Source organism: Notothenia rossii (genome assembly GCF_949606895.1).
Source record: "Notothenia rossii genome assembly, chromosome: 9".
Classification (NCBI taxonomy): Eukaryota; Metazoa; Chordata; class Actinopteri; order Perciformes; family Nototheniidae; genus Notothenia; species Notothenia rossii.
Window position 1 is genome coordinate 73,238,184 of NC_136907.1, and position 21,767 is coordinate 73,259,950.

The window sequence follows — 21,767 nt, forward strand, 5'->3', positions numbered from 1 at the left end:
AGGTTCATTAGTGGTTACCGCCGAATGTCTCCCCTTGCCGCAATGGCCGTATCTGTTTATCACCCGTTTCCTTATGTCCTACCCAGAGGGCCTCACCCAGAAAGGGGTTTGAAAGAAAGGTCAGAACGAAAAAGTGGGGAGAGAATGTGGTTTGGGGTTAGGCAAGGAGCCAGAGTGGTTAAGATTAGTGGTTCCACTGAGAGAACGATGTTCCATAAATTAATGGATATACAATTTAGGATTAGGCATGTTAGCCCGACTGGTTAAGTTTAGAGGTCAGATTAAAGATCAGGTAATAGGCCTACTGATGCATACTAAAAAGAATGAAAAGCATGGACATTGCACTTATGTTTAGGCATCTGACCCCAATTGGTTACATTTAGGGATTAGATCAAAGGTAAGGCAATAGGCCTGGTTAGGATTAGGGTTAGGGTTAGGGTTAGGGTTAGGGTTAGGATTAGGGTTAGGGTTAGGGTTAGGATTAGGGTTAGGGTAATGTGAATCGAGTGGCCTGTGTTCATCGTCCATAACATACGCCTGCCCATACCATAACCCCACCACCACCATGGGCCACTCGATTCCCAACATTACCCTAACCCTCACACCAGATACTGACTGGTTTTCGGACCCCCCCAATAAAGCAAAAATGCACGTTTCAGAGTGGCCTTTTATTGTGGCCAGCCTAAGGCACACCTGTGCAATAATCATGCTGTCTAATCAGCATCTTGATATGCCACACCTGTGAGGTGGGATGGATTATCTCGGCAAAGGAGAAGTGCTTACTATCACAGATCTTTTCAGATTTGTGAACAATATTTGAGAGAAATGGTTATTTTGTGTATGTAGAAAATGTCTTAGATCTTTGAGTTCATCTCATGAAAAATGGGAGCAAAAACAAAAGTGTTGAGTTTATATTTTTGTTCAGTGTATTTGACATTATAATAACATTAAATTCAGTGTGCTGGTTTTATGTAAGTTTCTACAGAACATTTTTTTATCTTTATACTTCTGTTTTAAATGTTTTATTCAAATATAATTGGCTTCTAATGCAAAGCACTGACAACCAGGCTCTGTTTTCTGCATTTTGTCCCTGAATAACCGACTGTTTTTATGGATAAACGATGAATTGTTATAGGCAGTAAAAAGCCATCAGTTCTTTGACTGCAAATAAATTCACTTGAGAAAACTCCACATGTCACTTTTTGATCTTACAATCTTGCAATAAAACTATTATAAATGTTAAACAGAGTATTGTTTAACATTTTTATATTTCCATGACGAAGCAGGACATATTTCCTTCAATAAAATACTTTATTCTGAGTTACCTTTCTCTGGAATTCTTAGACATCACTTCCTCTTCTTTCGTTTGTGAGCACTTCATTGCATGGTTGAACAAACAAAGGAAGGTTATCTACCCCTGACATGTTTTAAGATGAAACATTTCAAATAACTTGTTCTGAGTACATTTTTCAAACTGAAGAAGCCTGCTCACATACTTGAGCTAAATCTGATAAATGTTAAAACATTGAATTAGACTTGATTTTATCGTACCTTGTGCCTCAGTGCAGACCAGCAGCCCCAGAGTCACGAAGATGAACATGACAGTCTCTGTCTAATGTCTGCTTCCTGTTTGGCTCTAACACCACCAAGTATTTTCACAGTTGGGTTTTTCTCTTTTAAAACCACACAATCTTTTGCATGATTTGAAGACCTTCACTTCTATTTGCACCTTACCAACAAACAAACAAACAAACAAACTGTGCTCCATTTTGCAAATAAGCAAAAGGTGTTATGTTATCGAAACTCTAAATGTACATTGTTAAAACACAATTCTGCAATATTCTTTCATGCATATCACATCTGATCACAACTTTGCTTCCTATGTTTACGCACTTACAAGTTAACCATGTGTGACTTGCTGAGCCAAGCAGTTGGTACTTCTGCATTTTCTTACTCAATACATACTGAGAGCAAAATACTTTTAAAAGAAAGCTGCACTTGGGATACATGTTTCTGCAAACTGTGTGATAGTTGTGTGAAAATTAAAACACAGAAACGTACAGATAACTGTTTTAAGAGAACCAGAACAGTTTTAGTCCAGAACAACAACAACAAAAACTAACAACACACATTATTTGAATGTTGTCTTATTCTTACTTCCTATTCATCTAGAGTTTTGTGTAAGGACAGAGAGCCATGGAATAAAAAACAAGACACAAGCCAACTTGGATCAGAATCACTTTCCCATACAACACATCTTACGGATTGAGGTCGTATTTTAAACCTTTCACTTTTGTTTACTTTCTTAATTCATGTGAATCACAAGGTAAGAACTTTATTTTATATTTCCTGTTATTGATCAACTTTTTTTTGTTTTCAAAGTTAATGTTGTTGTACTGTATCTCTACTTAAGCAATATACAGTCAGTAAGATTATACCCTTTATGTTTTATTTTTGAATTTAATACTGTTCAAAAAAATGTTGCTCAATGTTATGGTGATGCTAATAAAATGTAAAATTGTATTGAGATATTTTTATATATACAGTTATGTCGGTAATGTAAAGGAAATGTTTCTCTAAAAGTGAATATGGATAAATGCTGGTTTCAAAGATCTGATGAACAACGCTCTAGCCCATTGTGCCATCACCACCCCGACATGAGCAACGAAGCTTTGATGACAGGAAACTGGTGGCTAACAAAACGCTGTGACTCTTCCGCATACAACGCATTTGCAAAATGAAGTCGTTTGTTCCAGTTCTCTTTCTCGTTTATGAGCTTTGTTTATGTGGATCACAAGGTAAGAACATTATTTTGTTGTCTTCTTTTGTTGATCTACTTTTTTTTGTTTTCACAGTCGAAGTTGTTGTACTGTATACTACTTAAACAATATAAGATTAGAAACGTAACGTTTTTTGATTCCTATATTTCAATGAGGTAGTATTTAGAAATGTATGCAATTATTAGTTATCTGGTTATTGTCATTTAATAAAGTAGTAACACTAATTAAATGTAAAATTGTATGTAGATATTTTGATATATAGAGTTATGTCGGTTGAAACCACACCCAGACACAAAGTCCTGGTGATGTAAAGGAAATATATCTTCAGTGTAAGTGAATGTGAAATACAGCAGAAACTTGAACCAAAATCTCCAGTCATCAGGATTATTAAATAGTATCTATACTTTTATGAATATGTTGATCCATACGAAGATTAACATTTTATTTTAAACACTTTTGTGTGGCGGTACCCACTTTTTCAGTCCTTTCAAGTAACAGTTTAGATATTTGTATATTTCATAGTGTAGTTGTCAGCATAGGGAACCTGTAAATGTTGAGTCCATCAACATTTTATGATATAAATGTGTAGTCCCCAGCACAAAGAAACTGCTGGATTAAAACGTGCATATTTTTGGCAATTTGCACAATTAGAATAAATTGTGTTAATTAAAATAAATGTACTATGTAAACAATAGCTAAAAAAACTCTTCGCCGATTTGGAAAATCTTGGAGTGGTTTGGCAGTTATTGAGGACGCTGAATCCATTTCAGACAGTTTCAGGATCAAAAGTGGCAGCTTCAACCAGCAAGTGGAAATAGATGTACTCTTTGGTGGCTGATTTTGACTACCATGAGTTGCGATCATTGGATATAAAGAGTAACGTTTTCATTCTCGCCATCATTGGTGTATTACTTTGGTATCTTCGAACGAGAAGAACAAGTAAGTCTAAGTGTGCATTTCATTAAAAACATTTATTTTAGTTTTACTGTTTGTGGGAATTAAGTGTTTTAGTCAAGTTCATCATATGCCACCTACACATCCCTATTGTCTAATTGAGCAATCACATAAAACATATCTGAAACCTCTCAAACAGCAACATACTCTATATAATAATCTACATATCGAGGCTTTAAAGTGTTCAGCTGTTTGAAAAAGATAATTTAGACACAACCAACATCTGGACTCAATGCAGATGCAGCTCAAGTAATGTAAATGTTATGAAGGTAATGAGCATTAAAGGTGAAGCTCTCAAAATGAAATGTAAATTAGTGCAAATCCACATATATTTGTTTTTGACTGACCTGCAGGCAAAAGGGTGAGAGCACAAGAGGGAAAGTATTATTAGTAATTCTTTTTCAAATAAATAGATGATCTGTCCAATCTAAATGAGTCCCCTACATTTTCTAAATCGACCTGAAATGAATCAAAATCAACTCACAGAGTACAAATATTGGCATATTTCTTTAGATTACCCCCAAACAACTCCAAAATTGTCCAAATCGGCCACGATTTAAAAAAAAAAACTATTGTCCACAGAGGCTCAAATGGTACACTGTAAAAAATGGCTGTGAAATCCACAGTTATTTACAGTGTTTGTGCACAGTACATTTACCATTTTAGATTATAATACCGTGTTTCGAACCAAAAATTACAGCAACTCTGGAGTTACAGTAGAAATAGCAGTAGTAACGTCCCAACTGTAGAACATCACAGTAACCAACAATGTACTGTAGAACATCACAGTAACCAACAATGTACTGTAGAACATCACAGTAACCAACAATGTACTGTAGAACATCACAGTAACCAACAATGTACTAGAAGATCACAGTAACCAACAATGTACTAGAAGATCACAGTAACCAACAATGTACTGTAGAAGATCACAGTAACCAACAATGTACTAGAAGATCACAGTAACCAACAATGTACTGTAGAAGATCACAGTAACCAACAATGTACTAGAAGATCACAGTAACCAACAATGTACTGTAGAAGATCACAGTAACCAACAATGTACTGTAGAAGATCACAGTAACCAACAATGTACTAGATGATCACAGTAACCAACAATGTACTGTAGAACATCACAGTAACCAACAATGTACTGTAGATGATCACAGTAACCAACAATGTACTGTAGAACATCACAGTAACCAACAATGTACTAGAAGATCACAGTAACCAACAATGTACTAGATGATCACAGTAACCAACAATGTACTAGAGGATCACAGTAACCAACAATGTACTGTAGAACATCACAGTAACCAACAATGTACTAGAAGATCACAGTAACCAACAATGTACTAGAGGATCACAGTAACCAAAAATGTACTGTAGAAGATCACAGTAACCAACAATGTACTAGATGATCACAGTAACCAACAATGTACTGTAGAACATCACAGTAACCAACAATGTACTGTAGATGATCACAGTAACCAACAATGTACTGTAGAACATCACAGTAACCAAAAATGTACTGTAGAACATCACAGTAACCAACAATGTACTGTAGAAGATCACAGTAACCAACAATGTACTAGATGATCACAGTAACCAACAATGTACTGTAGAAGATCACAGTAACCAACAATGTACTAGATGATCACAGTAACCAACAATGTACTGTAGAAGATCACAGTAACCAACAATGTACTAGATGATCACAGTAACCAACAATGTACTAGATGATCACAGTAACCAACAATGTACTAGATGATCACAGTAACCAACAATGTACTAGATGATCACAGTAACCAACAATGTACTGTAGATGATCACAGTAACCAACAATGTACTGTAGAAGATCACAGTAACCAACAATGTACTAGATGATCACAGTAACCAACAATGTACTGTAGAAGATCACAGTAACCAACAATGTACTGTAGATGATCACAGTAACCAACAATGTACTAGATGATCACAGTAACCAACAATGTACTAGATGATCACAGTAACCAACAATGTACTGTAGAAGATCACAGTAACCAACAATGTACTAGATGATCACAGTAACCAACAATGTACTGTAGAACATCACAGTAACCAACAATGTACTGTAGAAGATCACAGTAACCAACAATGTACTAGATGATCACAGTAACCAACAATGTACTAGATGATCACAGTAACCAACAATGTACTAGATGATCACAGTAACCAACAATGTACTGTAGATAATCACAGTAACCAACAATGTACTAGATGATCACAGTAACCAACAATGTACTGTAGAACATCACAGTAACCAACAATGTACTGGATGATCACAGTAACCAACAATGTACTAGATGATCACAGTAACCAACAATGTACTGTAGAACATCACAGTAACCAACAATGTACTAGAAGATCACAGTAACCAACAATGTACTAGATGATCACAGTAACCAACAATGTACTAGATGATCACAGTAACCAACAATGTACTGTAGAACATCACAGTAACCAACAATGTACTAGAAGATCACAGTAACCAACAATGTACTGGATGATCACAGTAACCAACAATGTACTAGATGATCACAGTAACCAACAATGTACTGTAGAACATCACAGTAACCAACAATGTACTGTAGAACATCACAGTAACCAACAATGTACTGTAGAACATCACAGTAACCAACAATGTACTAGAAGATCACAGTAACCAACAATGTACTGTAGATGATCACAGTAACCAACAATGTACTAGATGATCACAGTAACCAACAATGTACTAGAAGATCACAGTAACCAACAATGTACTGGATGATCACAGTAACCAACAATGTACTAGATGATCACAGTAACCAACAATGTACTAGAAGATCACAGTAACCAACAATGTACTGTAGATGATCTAGTTACTAGATGATCACAGTAACCAACAATGTACTGTAGATGATCACAGTAACCAACAATGTACTAGATGATCACAGTAACCAACAATGTACTGTAGATGATCTAGTTACTAGATGATCACAGTAACCAACAATGTACTGTAGATGATCACAGTAACCAACAATGTACTGTAGATGATCACAGTAACCAACAATGTACTGTAGATGATCACAGTAACCAACAATGTACTGTAGATGATCACAGTAACCAACAATGTACTGTAGAACATCACAGTAACCAACAATGTACTGTAGAACATCACAGTAACCAACAATGTACTAGATGATCACAGTAACCAACAATGTACTGTAGAACATCACAGTAACCAACAATGTACTGTAGAACATCACAGTAACCAACAATGTACTGTAGAAGATCACAGTAACCAACAATGTACTAGATGATCACAGTAACCAACAATGTACTGTAGAAGATCACAGTAACCAACAATGTACTAGAAGATCACAGTAACCAACAATGTACTAGAAGATCACAGTAACCAACAATGTACTAGAAGATCACAGTAACCAACAATGTACTAGATGATCACAGTAACCAACAATGTACTGTAGAACATCACAGTAACCAACAATGTACTGTAGAAGATCACAGTAACCAACAATGTACTAGAAGATCACAGTAACCAACAATGTACTAGAAGATCACAGTAACCAACAATGTACTAGAAGATCACAGTAACCAACAATGTACTAGATGATCACAGTAACCAACAATGTACTGTAGAACATCACAGTAACCAACAATGTACTGTAGAACATCACAGTAACCAACAATGTACTGTAGAAGATCACAGTAACCAACAATGTACTAGATGATCACAGTAACCAACAATGTACTGTAGAAGATCACAGTAACCAACAATGTACTAGAAGATCACAGTAACCAACAATGTACTAGATGATCACAGTAACCAACAATGTACTGTAGAAGTTCACAGTAACCAACAATGTACTGTAGAACATCACAGTAACCAACAATGTACTGTCACAAGATCACAGTAACCAACAATGTACTGGATGATCACAGTAACCAACAATGTACTGTAGATGATCACAGTAACCAACAATGTACTGTCACAAGATCACAGTAACCAACAATGTACTGTAGAAGATCACAGTAACCAACAATGTACTGTAGAAGATCACAGTAACCAACAATGTACTAGATGATCACAGTAACCAACAATGTACTGTAGAAGATCACAGTAACCAACAATGTACTAGATGATCACAGTAACCAACAATGTACTGTAGATGATCACAGTAACCAACAATGTACTGTCACAAGATCACAGTAACCAACAATGTACTGTAGAAGATCACAGTAACCAACAATGTACTGTAGAAGATCACAGTAACCAACAATGTACTAGATGATCACAGTAACCAACAATGTACTGTAGAAGATCACAGTAACCAACAATGTACTAGAAGATCACAGTAACCAACAATGTACTAGAAGATCACAGTAACCAACAATGTACTAGATGATCACAGTAACCAACAATGTACTGTAGAAGTTCACAGTAACCAACAATGTACTGGATGATCACAGTAACCAACAATGTACTGTAGATGATCACAGTAACCAACAATGTACTGTCACAAGATCACAGTAACCAACAATGTACTGTAGAAGATCACAGTAACCAACAATGTACTAGATGATCACAGTAACCAACAATGTACTGTAGAAGATCACAGTAACCAACAATGTACTAGATGATCACAGTAACCAACAATGTACTGTAGAAGATCACAGTAACCAACAATGTACTAGATGATCACAGTAACCAACAATGTACTGTAGATGATCACAGTAACCAACAATGTACTGTAGATGATCACAGTAACCAAAAAAGAAAGAACCAACCGAAAAACCCCATTTATAGCTAAAATATCTTAAATAAACCAACATATGTTTCTCAATATATATAATCTTGAAGCAGTGTAATTACTAGTTTGGCTTATTAGATATATATTTGCAGGGGCGCCGTAAGGGGGTGAAAAGTTAGAACGATTCTAAGGGCCCGTGACTGACAGGGGCCCAAACAATTTTAGAACATTAAGAAAAAAATGTTGAAGTAACCAATGTGCAATATTTTCATGGGGCCCAAAATCGCTGGCGGCGCCCCTGTATATTTGTAAGACCCTATGTCTTTGCAAACTGGAATAACTACAAATGTGGTGCTGATTTATACAAAGAATGTGTCTTGGCATTGCACCTTAAAAACGCAACACAGAGGAATAAAAATAGACAAAAGTAAGGTAATAATCATCATTTGTATTATTATTGTGGCGGCTCGAAAGTAGACAAGAATAGCCGATTGCAGCTGGGGGAGGTCTCAAAAAGCTTGCCTGAAGTCGGACAGCTCGGAGTCGACTTGACTCGGTTTGCAATGGCGGGATTTGCGTTGACGTTCTTCGTTGCAGATTAACAATTATTATATCACTACAAATGAATGACTCAAGTGTCTGTTCATTTTCAAACAAATCAATTCAAGGGGGGTTGAATCCTACATGTAAAAGACTGAGCCACTTATTAATATCAGCCTTTCTGTTATCATTCTTTCCATAACTTTACACAAGTGTGATGTCAGAGCTACAGGTCTATAACTGCCTGGAGTGGTTGGATCTTTCCCAGGTTTCCTAATAAGAATAATGACTGACTCTTTCCATATTATTGGCAGCTTCCCTTTCTCCCAGATCTTATTGTACATCTCCAGCAGCTTTCCAAATGCAAACTCACTTAATTTGGTCAACATTATATAACATACATTATCTTTCCCAGGAGCAGTCATTTTACACTTACTTAATGCTCTTCTCAACTCTTGAATAGAAAAAAGGTATATTTACAACACTCTGCGACGAATGTCTTTCTTCATATACATTAGGATGTTCATCTAACACTTCCTGCCTCCTGGTCTTACCTTCTTCTGTCAAATTTTCCGAAGAATGAACTTTGACAACATTTTTAGCTAGAATTTCTGCCTTCTCCAAAGCACCAGTGGCAACTTCCCCTCCAATCTCTAACACTGGTAGGTTACTCTGCTGTCTTATTCCCCTCATCTTCTTAACCATTCCCCATACTTTATCTAATGGTGTAGTTCTCTCAATACTTGAACAGAATCCTCTCCAACACTCCCTTTTTGCTCTTTTAACAATGTTCCTTATTATGTAATGAATGTGTCTTTCTTAGCTTTCCAAACAGCCTGATTTTGTTTCGGATTGCATCATTACAGTCTTTGTTCCACCACGGTACCATCTTAACACATTTACTAAGTTTACCAGTTTTATTCCCAATAGTTTGATTAGCACTTTTAATTATATTTGAAGTAAATTGCTCATTTATTTCATCCATACTTCCTGCCATATCAATCTGATGAAATTCATTATCACACAATTTAGCAAACATCTCCCAATTTGCTTTAGAAAAAGTCCATCCCATGATACCGTCTAGCTCAACCACATGATTTATATCAAACTTGATTATAATCGGAAGATGATCACTCCCAATACTGTTATTAGCCAATACTTCCCAACTACTACCAGAAGCTAATTCACTTGTTACAAGAGTTAGGCCGATTGCAGACTCTGTTCCATCTCTAAAATTGAGTCTTGTACCTTGCCCATTATTTAAACAAACTAATTCCTTTGCCTCCATTAAATCCTCCACCACCTGTCCGTTGTAATCTGTTGATCTCCCTCCCCACATTGTATTATGTGCATTAAAATCACCACACCATATTATTTCATTTCCTTGGCAAAGACTGTCTAATTCCTCTATTTTGAGTTTATTACATGGATTATAAAAATTCAGGACACTAATTTTCCTTTTATTAATCCAAACTTCTAAACCCACTATTTCTAAATCATGACTGTTCTTAAATGTTAGCTTACTATAAGACATGACTTCTCTGATCAAGATTGCACATCCCCCTCCCTGGCCATCATTTCTATCTTGTCTTATAGCAGTATATCCCCCAATTATGAAGTCCAAATGAGTCTTCAGCCATGTTTCTTGATAACGTCTGGTTTTTCTTTTATATATATATATAGCTCTTGAATTCTTGTCCATTTGCAATAAGGCTTCTAGCATTCCATTGCAGAATGAGAAAAACCATTCATCTATTCACTAATCTGTGAATCATCATTATTGGTGGCTAGCATAACATGTATCATTCCAACGGTTATATCCTTTATCCCCAAACATTCACCTGCTGCCTCCACTATTGTTTTCAGTCTTGACCTCTTTTTAGTTTTTTGTCAAGCAACATTCACCACTTTTCCAATAAAGGCCACACATTTGTACTTATTAACAATCAATGCATCCTCTCCTATCACACACTTATGTGAACACTTTGTGGAGCTTTCCTTTGCCTGTGGGAGTTTGGGAACATCTTTTGAAGAGAACATACTTGATGCTACTTGGGATTTCCTAGCTATGTTTAGTGAAACCTTTTCTGTTGCTTCAGCATATGAGACTTTATTTTGCACTTTGTACCTCTGCACCTCCTTGGCCTTTTTCTGCACTTCACAGCCCTGATACGCAGCACTATGTTCCCCACCACAGTTACAACATTTCACCTTAGCACCTGCAGTACAACTACCATATTCATGTTGCCCCGCACATGTTGGACACCTGGGCTTAGTTGCTTTGCACTTGTCTGCCACATGCCCAAACCTTTGGCACTTAAAGCACCGCAGAGGTTTAGGGATGAATTCTCTTACTGGAAAGCTCATGCAACCGATCATTATCTTCTGTTGAATTGTTTCTTCAAACTGAAGAAGAACAGACAAACTATCCACTATCTTACCCTGATACCTAGTAGGAAGACGCTTTACTACAGTTACGTTTCCCCCTTTAATTTCTTTCTTGAGTTCTTCTATGCCGATTTCTATGGGAACTCCACTGATAACTCCAAGTATCTTCCGATTTGCTCCAGGAACATGGCATTTAATTCGAACTTCATTCAGGGTCTTCATTTTCAGTAACTTTTCCTGTTGTTTTGCATTCATCAATTCAACCAACATCCGTCCTTTGCTCAGAAATCTTGCTTGTTTTATCGATCCAATTTCTTTGTGAATCGCTTTAGTCAGGGCCACTGGATGTAGCTTAGCTGCGGATTGCTCACCAAACTCCACAATCACTTTCCACTCTTCATTCTCAATCCTTTTCTTTACTTTCTTCAATTCATTCTGAGAATCAGATTCACTAAGACTGTCTCTTGACATGTCTATCTTCTTTCTTGAAGACTTTTTCCTTACTTCATTCCATCCTCCTTCTCCTTCAGATGCACTTTCTATATCCTCCTCTCCAGGACTCAAAGACGCCATTCCACCAGCTGCACTCGCACTCGCACTCGCACTCGCACTCGCACTCGCACTCGCACTCGCACTCGCGTCAACGTTCACTCCAATCTCCGTCTACTATCGGGAGATCCCGTACCGACCTAGCTCAGTCAACCTGCTACAATGAAAAACCAAGGAACCTATATAGTGGCTTGGCCAAACCAAGTTGAAACCAAGGGATAATTAATAGTAACAGAAAGCACAAAGGACACTGACAAAACCCAAATCCCCCCTTTAACCTGAAAGCAGGTGGTTTGTCCCAATCTGTCCCAATTGGCTCCTTGCAGTATTTATGAGTCCTCAGCGCTAGGCCACGCCCTTTGCTGAACCAGGAAGTAAACTCCCCCAGTGGACATGGTAACTCAAGAGACAAAGAAAGTAATTAATACAAATCATTTTGTCAGTTAATTTATGTAACCCTAGCCAAAGTTTGACAGTCCGACGTCAGGCCGCTTAGTGAAAAAGCAAGTTAAGCTAACTGTACTCGGCAAGCTTCTCAAAATGTTTTACACGTGTAAGGTTTGTAAGTTCAGGACAGGGTCCATTCCTGCATGCATTTGGTTGTTTGTATTCAAAATGTTTTCAAATATTGTGTATTATCTAAGAATAGTGATAATGCATTTGCCAAACAGTGACTTTTGTTGTGTCTCGTCAAGTGTGTTGGTTATGTTTATGTATTATGTCTGTCATTTCACGTTTAGTAAGGTTTTCATGTTTATTCACGTCATGACAGGTCTGTCTATTTATGTCATTCATCTCTAGTCAGTCCCTGTGTTTCATGTCGTGTATCGTTTTCCATTTCCTGTTTCATTTTCTACTTACCTCTTGTCTCTCATTCCAGGCCCTGTTACTTCCTCCCTTTTTGTGTTTTCCTGCCATCGTCAGTGTCTGCCCCGCCCCTGATTGTTTCCACCTGTTCCCACTCACCTCATGTTTAAATAGTCCTGTCTCCCCCCTGTCCTGTGTCAGTTCATGTTTGTTCCCACGTGTGGTTGTGCCAGGCCTCAGCAAAGAGAGGATCGTTTCCAGTCTTGTCAGGTTTTGTTGTTTTGTTAGTTTAAGTTTATTTTAGAGGGATTTTCTGTTCAATGACATTAAAAATAAAATGTTTGACATTCAAGACTGTGTCTCTGGGTCGTGCATTTGGGTTCTCCAGTTTGTGTCGAGGTCGTGAGTGACACCTTTTCAACTACAGCACGTCTCTAAAATGGCTTGGCAGAAGAAATGGCTTCATATTCTTTGTGTTTTGTTATCGACACTCTTTTAAAAATACAATCTCCATGTTTTTGGATATTAATATAGATTGTTTTATGGATGAAAACATTTATCATTTAGCACAAGAAAATACATGGTCTTGATACCATTCAACAATTAAGAACACATTGTTAAAATGTATTGTTTACTGTCTCCCTGCAGTTATTGGTGAGCTTTAACATTTTGTCAAGAATTTCTGGTAATCTGTAAATTACCAGCTATTACCGTAAACAAAAATACAGTACTTGGAAGTTACTGTGTTTCATTTTACACTGTTACTGTAATTAAAACTTGTAAATACTGTGATTTCCTTTACAGCATTTAACTGGCAGCAATTGAAAAGTTACTTACTGTAAAATGAATTACAGTAAGAAGTATAGTATAGTAGTATAGTAAAATAATATGAGTATTTTATAATCACATATAGTAGGAATAGAGAAATATTCAGTTTTGCCCGAATAATCATATACTGTATGTGATATTTACTGTATGATGTGTCTTCTGTTTTACAGGGACCAGTGCTGGGACTGTGTTTGTGCTGAAGGGAGAGGGTTTGCTTCTGAATGTCACCAAAGCTGTTGTTCTTGGAAAATTTGATAATTTTTCCTGGAAATGTAATAAAAGTAACATAGTAAGATTCACTTTTAATGACAAAGGAGCCTCTCCTAATTACGATGGAAGGGTTGAGTTTCCTGAGAACAATTTCTCTGTGAAATTGAAGAATCTCCAAGAGGCAGACAGTGGAGTTTACTCTGCTGTAGTGGCAACACTTTCAGGAGACGAAACAGAAGCTAAATACAACGTCAAAGTTCAAGGTAGGTTTGTTAACCTCTCAAACACTGATAGAGTTCATGTGGTCTTGTTTCTAAAACTCTTCACCTGCTTCTTCCCTCCTCAGATCGAGCGTCTCTCCCTCTCCTCACAGTGAGCTCTGTCTCTGAAAGCTCTTCCTCCTGTAGCTTCACTGTGACCTGCAGCTCACAGGACTCTCACATCAACAGCACTTTCACATGTGACACCAGAACCTGCAGTCAGGAGGGAGGAGAGCGGTCAGAGGGGATCCCTGATACTTTTCTCCAGGTCCACCAGTCAAGTAGATCGATCATCTGTAACCATAGCAACCGTGTCAGCTGGACCAGCGACACCAAAATAATCAAAGATGTCTGCCACCAGCTTGTTGGTAAGACTAAAAGAGAAACTACTTCCTGATAATAACACACAGTTTGGAGTAAAGTTTAGAGCTTTCAGTATAATCATTTTTTAAGAACACTTTTATGAAAAAACAATTTAATATAAGTTTAAAAAGCAAACAGTTATGGGTCTTTAAATCAGTAAATAAGTATTCCAAGGTGTGACATATACATTGGGTTTGTTACAATTATGTTTAAAGTCAAAATGTTTTTTTTTTATCATTTAAAAAACATTTAAAGGAAGAGATTCTCAGGAGGCAGAAATGAACCCATTGAAGCCATTATAATTATAAAATAAACATTTGCAATGCAAATCTCCAAAACATGTTTGCTGTGAGCAGTGTTTTCTCAGACAGGAAATTAAAAAAACATGTGTGTGTGTGTGGCAGAGTCTTTACAAGTTTAAAGCTTGTTTTTTTTTATTGTCACATGTTTCAGTTAAACCTGTACAAACAAAATAAAATGAGGAGCGTTATCTTTCAACTACAATGAAGTGTTTTAATTAAGTATTTTATAGTTTATAAAACTAAACTTGGAATTAGTCGGTGAAAGTTTCTGCTCCAGTAATTTGACTACCAAAACCAGCTATCATTATCTACCAGCGTTTCTTTGATTGAACAAGAGCCAGGTGGTGTTTACATTTGCTCATTCAGTGACCTGTTGAAGGTTGGAAATGTCACATTGAACTGAGTAACTGTTTGGTTTAACATATTAGGGTTGAATCAAACAAATTCAATTATTTTCAGATATTTTTGTGTAATTAAAACAGTCTGGCAGGATGTGATGCAGTAACACTAAGTTTATGAATGTAACCAAGCATTATAATGTGGCTTATGTTTTTATTTACAGATCCTCCCAAACCAGACCCTGTTTCCATCATTTTGGGAGTATTGTTCACAATTCTCATTCTCGCCATCATTGGTGGAGTACTTTGGTGCTATCTTCGAAAGAGTAAGTCAAAGTGTTCATTTTATCAAAAACATTTATTTTTGTTTGACTGTTTATTTGAAGTGTTTTATTCAAGTTCATCATATGCCACCTACACATCCTCATTGTCTATTGAGCATAAAACATGTCTGAAACCTCTCAAACAGAAACATGCTCTTTATAATATTCTCTTGAAAAAGATAATTTAGACGCATATATACACAATGTCTGGAGTCAATGTAGATGCAGCTCAAGTCATGTACATTGTATGAAAGTAATAAGCATTAAAGGTGAAGCTCTCAAAATGAAATGTAAATTAATGCAAATCCACATTTATTTTTGCATTGAATGAGCTGCAGGTAAAGGAGTGATTGTCGAAAATACAGTGTATGATACTGCTAAGGTAAGAGACAAGGTATTTTTTTACTTTTGAGTGAAAAGTAAAAATATTTTACTGAATTTTAGATTTTGAACAATTTAAACAGACTTGGACTGAATATGAGGAACAATCTAAATCAATAACTGGAGCCTCAGACAGTTATATTGCCTACTATGCACACTAATCCCTATGCACACTAATCACTATGCACACTAATCACTATGCACACAGTATGTGATGGTTATTTATTGTATCCATGACTCCTTTCTACACCACCGTCTGTCTGCAGTTCCAGGTCCTGCTGCTCACATTTCTGGTTGAGCTCCTTGCTCTTTTAAAGCTTTGGGTCAGACTAACCTGATGCACCGCGATGCTGCTGTCCAAACCTGCTGCTGAGGTCTCTGTCTGGCAATATCTGTGTTCAAACTGCACTGTGTTTCTTAGTGATGTGTATTTGTTGTTTGCTTGTGTGTGTTTTTATTTTTTTTTTAATATATTTTTTCCATAAGTCGATGCCCTGATGGAACGATGCTCCTTTTTCTAAAAAGCAGAAGGTGTCACGTTCTTAAAACTCTAAATAACATGCTGGTGTCATAAACATAATGCAGACACAGTGACATTTACCAAAGGTTTTGTTCACGCATATCACAAACATGAGCAGAACTTTGCTTTTCTATTTTTGTCACACAGCCGTTAATCAAAGCTCTGTGACTTCCTGAGCCGAGTGGTTTGTACTTCTGCATTTTCGTCCGCAACACATACTGAGAACAGAAGCCTCTCACGGGAAAGCTGCACTTGAGATACATTTGTTTTCAAACCGTGTGATAGTTGTGTGTTAGTTCATGTGTTATTAAGTTAAACCCAGTAACGTACAGAGAACCAGACATTTTAATTATTTGTCTCAGAACAAATGAACGTGTCTTTCTCTAAATGCTAAGTACTGTATATGTTAGCAGTGCAAATGCTTTTTTTTGTGTGTGTGCTTATTTGGCCTTACTCTGCTTTTGATTAATAACACCTCAAATGTAATGCCTTTTAGATGAGAATACAAATGAATCTTACATTTTTTTAAACACCATTATCCCTTTTGTAGACAATAATATGGAATTGGATTGTATTTGAGGAATTTATGACATATAAAAATATAATATTATAAAAACAACCTTTGGTAAATCAATGTTTTGTTATGTTCCAGTTCGTAGCTCCAGCCCGGCGTAAGGACCCAACAGCTGATGAAGCTTCAGCTCCGCCTCTGTCCTGCATCTACGCTTTGGTTGATCCTAAAACTGGACCTCCAGCACCCACTGAGCCTAGAAACACAGCTCAGCTCGAGAGTGTGTACGCTCAGGTGAAAAATACCACACCAAGTCCTTGAAAAATGATCAGGAGTCATATTCCATATACTGCACTTTGTGGGATTACGATGTATGCCAACTGAGCCATGGACTTTATTTTCACGTTACCCTCTTTTAGTGTGAAAAAACCCTAAACCACGTCCTGTGTCTGCACCCAGAAGTGCTCTAACTCCACCTTCAATGCACAGTTGTGTTTGGTTAAAGATCGGTTGAAATGACTCATCAGCTTTTCTTGCAGTTTATGAATTCTGAATCTCTATGGCTATGGGCGGCCATCTTGACTCAAAGTACATTATTTATTGACTTCTCAGACAATACTGGGACAAAAATGTATTTAATTTTTTTACATCTTAATGTTTTGGCATTTTTTATATCTCTTTAATTTCTGTCTGTTGTATGCACCTGATCCTATTAGTATATTTAGAAATATTGGAAAGCAATGATGTTTTGTAAATTTGTACGAACGTTTCAAAGAATAAGCTAACTTGAAGAGCAACAGAAACCACTGATCCTTGTGAGCGTCAAGCTAATTAGAGGATGAAACCCTTGCAAATTCACACATCACAGCACACACAGTGAAATATGACCTCTGGGGGGTTGGAGGTGTCGGATGCCTTGCTCAAGGCCACCACGGCAGAGCCCAGGAGGTGAATTGGGACTTCTCCAAGTATCAGTCCACATTCCATATTTTAGGTCTGTTCGGGGACTTGAACCAGCGACCCTACGGCTCCCAGTCCAAGCCCCTACTGACTGAGCTACTGCCGGCAAGAAGGCTATTCATTTGATTGAAAGTTTCTCTCCAGTTTACACAGTTTAACGACAGGCTTTGAGAGCAACAGATTGTAGTGGAATTAATGTTATTGTATGCAAAGGATTTTACAGTTTTTACCCTTAGAGTTAGAGAAATACGTTGTTTCTGCTACATAACAATAAAAAGGGGGACTATAAGAATGATTACAATGTTACAATACATGTTCAAGTAAAGAAGTATATATTATGACGCTCATTCTCACACAATACATCAGTTCAAGAGTCTCACAACACCGAGTCTCGAGTGAAGCCAAAGCTAATCTTCCATTGTTGCCTGTAGTTTAAAGAAGTCATGAATTGAATGGAAAATTCTCCATCATTTTGTGTTGAAAGGAGAAAAGTAAAGCAACATTACCGCCATTGAAAGCTTTGCCTTCCAGCTGTTAATATTGTAGCGACCCTGATAGGATGCTGAAGGTGTCACTCAGGCATCCCCTGTCTCTCTGCCAATCACAGAGCTGCACAGTGATGCTGGTCTAGGTGCGGTCCTGTGGTTGGGGGAGCAGACGTCTTCATCAGGCACACAGATAACCCCTGTGGATCTGAAACACAACAAACAGAGAGTTTCATATCAAAACCGACACAGAGATCCAGACTGAGACGCACAACTGTGGAAGCCGCAAATCAGTGATTACTACTTTATTTGGATAGCAGGTTAACTACTATAGAGTTTGCAAGTACTTTGAGTCCTACATTGTAAATTACTTGTAAAATACTTGCACTGCAAAGTGTGGTTGAGTTCTACAGACTGTGCATATAAGCATTATGAATTGTAAAACGGCATTTTGGCGGTTTAATGTTGATTTTATTAATTCTGCTCTTCAAATATGCAGGTATTTTTGTACTTGTACAAATATTCAAGTTCAAAGTTCAATTTACATTAAAGTTATTTCGTGAGGCCTTCTAAAATGTTTGTAAATATAACTACGGTTCTAGTTGAAGAGTTTGTAAATTAACATGAAGCCAAGTTGTTTCCCGGCAATGCAATCGCACAACGTCACGTCCATTAATTCCACAACCACACGCATGGATTAACATCGATTTAATACATTAATGTAGCCTTTGTTTCTGCTAAAAGAGGTGTCGACTAGCTGGGGCAACAAGAAATTCGGCAAAATCGAGTGTGAATATTACAAAATAAATCATTATTATATTAATATTGACAATAACAACCGACCATCGTGGTAGCATTTGCTTGGCATTTCCGGGTATTTGGGCCATGTTAAGCACCCCCAGGATTGCCAAAGCACCCCTAAGCACCCCAAAGAAATATGTGTTTATTTTTATTTTTTTCAAAAATTATTATTATTATTAAATTAATTAGAAAAATTATTGATTACATCAATGCAAATGGGAAACAAACACATTTTTGACCAAAAACATAAAGCCAACACAGGTGATATGATTAGGCCAATGGCCAAATTACATTATAAATATTCCCCAAATTTATTCAAAAGCATATTCTTCCAAAATCCTTGCTGTAGTATGACACACAGGAGACTATAGTGTGTGGTGAGTTTGGTAGTAATAAGCTGTATAATAGTATAGTGATTGAATATTATTGTATTCTCTTTTTTGGGAGTTGCACTTTGCAGACGGTTCCTGGGCACTCGTTTCATCTCCGGCTGCGGATAGAAACCAATGTAATGTGTCCAGCTCGGAGGACGGCGCGTATTGGCTTTTTTTTTTAATCAAAATATGATTGTAGTTACTTGTCAACCTTACCACGGTACTTAGGAGACGACGTCATTTGTGTCTCCCAATATCGTTCCAACTTTCCTGAACTAAGGCAGAAGACCGTCTCATTTCGTAGACCGCTCGGTTTGCTGTTCCTTCACTTTATTTTTATATTTATATGCATTTATTTTGGACGAAAACTTAGCGTGAGGAAAGGCAAGTGTGGCGTGAGTGCGTGACATAGTTTCATTCAAGCTCTGCTCTCTGTGTGTGTGTGTGTGTGTGTGTGTGTGTGTGTGTGTGTGTGTGTGTGTGTGTGTGTGTGTGTGTGTGTGTGTGTGTGTGTGTGTGTGTGTGTGTGTGCGTGCGTGTGTTTGTGTGTGTGGCACGAGCCATTTTGTGTGCGTGCGTGCGTGTGCGAGCGAGCGATAGAGCTCGCCTCGCGCACCAGTGGGTATAGGGGTGGGCGATACCACACAATCTTGCACACATCACAGTTCGCTAAGTTTGAATTGCCAGTTGTGAAATTGCTCCACACAACGCTGCTCTTTCTCTCAGCCATCATTCGCGTGTGTGTGTTGCACTCGCGAGTCGCTGGCTGCTGCTGTCCTGCCCTGCCGGCTGCTGTCAGTCAGCTTGATAATCGGTGTTCAGGCAGGGAGCTTGCTGCGCGTGCGCGAGACTCGAGGAGAGGAGGACAGTGGAGAGAGAAGAAAATAGCATATACTTGTGTTCGTCTGCACATAGTTTTTTGAAGAAATTGACAAGTAGAGGAGACGGGAAAAAAAGTATTAAAGTATCGATCCTATTGGCTCTAGTATCGATATTTTGAAACGTAACATAGCCTGATATCGGAAGTATCGATATTTTGGGATCAATCCGCCCACCCCGAGCTTTTTCAACAACAAGGTGGAGGGAGAACTCTCTCCTGTCAGACTGAGAGTCTCAGATAACCTCAGCTCAGGTGAAGTAAAGGACTCTCTCAGTGTTTAGATAGTTAACTTTACCCCTGCTTACACCTATATGCCGTGAGCTGATTATCAAGCCTTCATTGTAACAGTCGCGGGTGCACTGTGTATGCGTGTGGGGAGTGTTGCAGTAGAAAATTCAATTGTAGCTCTGGTACATTAATGGGAAACCCTTAATGTTTGAGCACCCTCTATGAAACGTCAAGCTACCCCACAGCACCCCCTAGAGAAAATCTCTGGCGCCGCCACTGGTTTGAAGGGACGAAATCCCGGGTCCATGTTTGAAGAAGGGGGGATGTGTGTGTGGTTTGTGATCATTTTGACGTATTCTTTATGAGTATTTCGACACAGAGGTGGGAGAAGGTCATGTAAAAAGGAAGGAGAAGATGAAGCGAAGGAAAAGGAGAGAGGATGAAGAGATTGAAGAAGGGGATGAGGAGATAAGACATGCCAATATGAGGTAGGGAGAGAGCAGACTGTATAAGAAATACAACAAGGGAAGACATGAGACATTGTGAAAGGATAACAGGTGGGAGGTGTAAAGGAAACACAGAAAAGATGATGCATGACTGAAGGAAATAATTGAGAGGAGAGAAGAACAGATGAAAAGATCCAAAGAGGAAGTTGGAGAAGAGGAATGACATAAAGACAAGGAGTAGACTGTAGAGGAGATGAAAACGGGGGGACAAATTGCGAAAAATGGATGTATAAGAGGAAACGTGAGGTGGAGAAGTAGGAAGGGGGGAAGGAGAAAGCGGGCCTGGTTTGGTCCGGCCCGCTTAAACCGTGCTACGTGCTGAAGTGGAAAAGCGCCATAAGTGTGTTGCTAAAAAAAATGCAGAAAAGTTAAATTAGTTAAAATTAAAATTGTTAAAGCTCAAATGCATTGCACTGACTTTGTTGGAAAACTTGAAAGTGAAATGTAAAACTGCATTCGCACTAATTATAGAAAAAAATGCAGGCAAGTCCCTCCAACTTAGCTGAAGTCACAAAGACTAACATGTGATTTTCCCTGTCGCGCAGAAACAAATCCGTCCAAATAACACCTGTCAGTTCATGTGACTTGATTACATTCCTTTCCAATCAGCCAGTTAGCAAACAACATCAAACAAACTCCAATTCAGGGACATGTTGCTCTGCTTCCCGTCTTATTACCTTTCCTCC

At 37.8% G+C, this 21,767-nt stretch overlaps 2 protein-coding genes across 6 annotated transcripts in view; one reads left to right on the top strand and one right to left on the bottom strand.

Annotated features, from left to right (window-relative positions):
* Positions 1–1,645, bottom strand: part of LOC307020212 (SLAM family member 9-like) — a 31,663-nt gene extending 30,018 nt beyond the window's left edge. Inside the window, exons 1-2 of one of the 2 annotated variants that reach the window (XR_013802795.1) lie at positions 1,552–1,618; positions 1,326–1,375 (exon numbers count right to left, since the gene is read on the bottom strand). The gene's annotated coding sequence lies outside the window, so the exon portion shown is untranslated. Of the gene's footprint in view, positions 1–1,325; positions 1,376–1,551 lie in introns of both variants that reach the window. The other variant, XR_013802794.1, reaches the window with a different exon arrangement.
* Positions 1,646–2,687: 1,042 nt separating this feature from the next.
* Positions 2,688–18,102, top strand: LOC307020203 (SLAM family member 9-like). Of its 4 annotated transcripts, none has more exons than XM_079651420.1 (7): positions 2,688–2,798; positions 13,810–14,112; positions 14,196–14,477; positions 15,337–15,438; positions 15,771–15,817; positions 16,083–16,190; positions 16,989–17,119. In XM_079651420.1, the coding sequence occupies exons 1-6, from the start codon at positions 2,738–2,740 to the stop codon at positions 16,152–16,154; spliced, it is 867 nt and encodes a 288-aa protein (XP_079507546.1). In that variant the 5' UTR covers positions 2,688–2,737; the 3' UTR covers positions 16,155–16,190; positions 16,989–17,119. The 4 variants fall into 4 exon arrangements, with proteins under 4 accessions (XP_079507546.1, XP_079507547.1, XP_079507544.1 ...); XM_079651421.1 differs by having other exon boundaries at positions 15,774–15,817; XM_079651418.1 differs by lacking the exon at positions 16,083–16,190 and having other exon boundaries at positions 16,989–18,102.
* Positions 18,103–21,767: the final 3,665 nt, after the last annotated feature.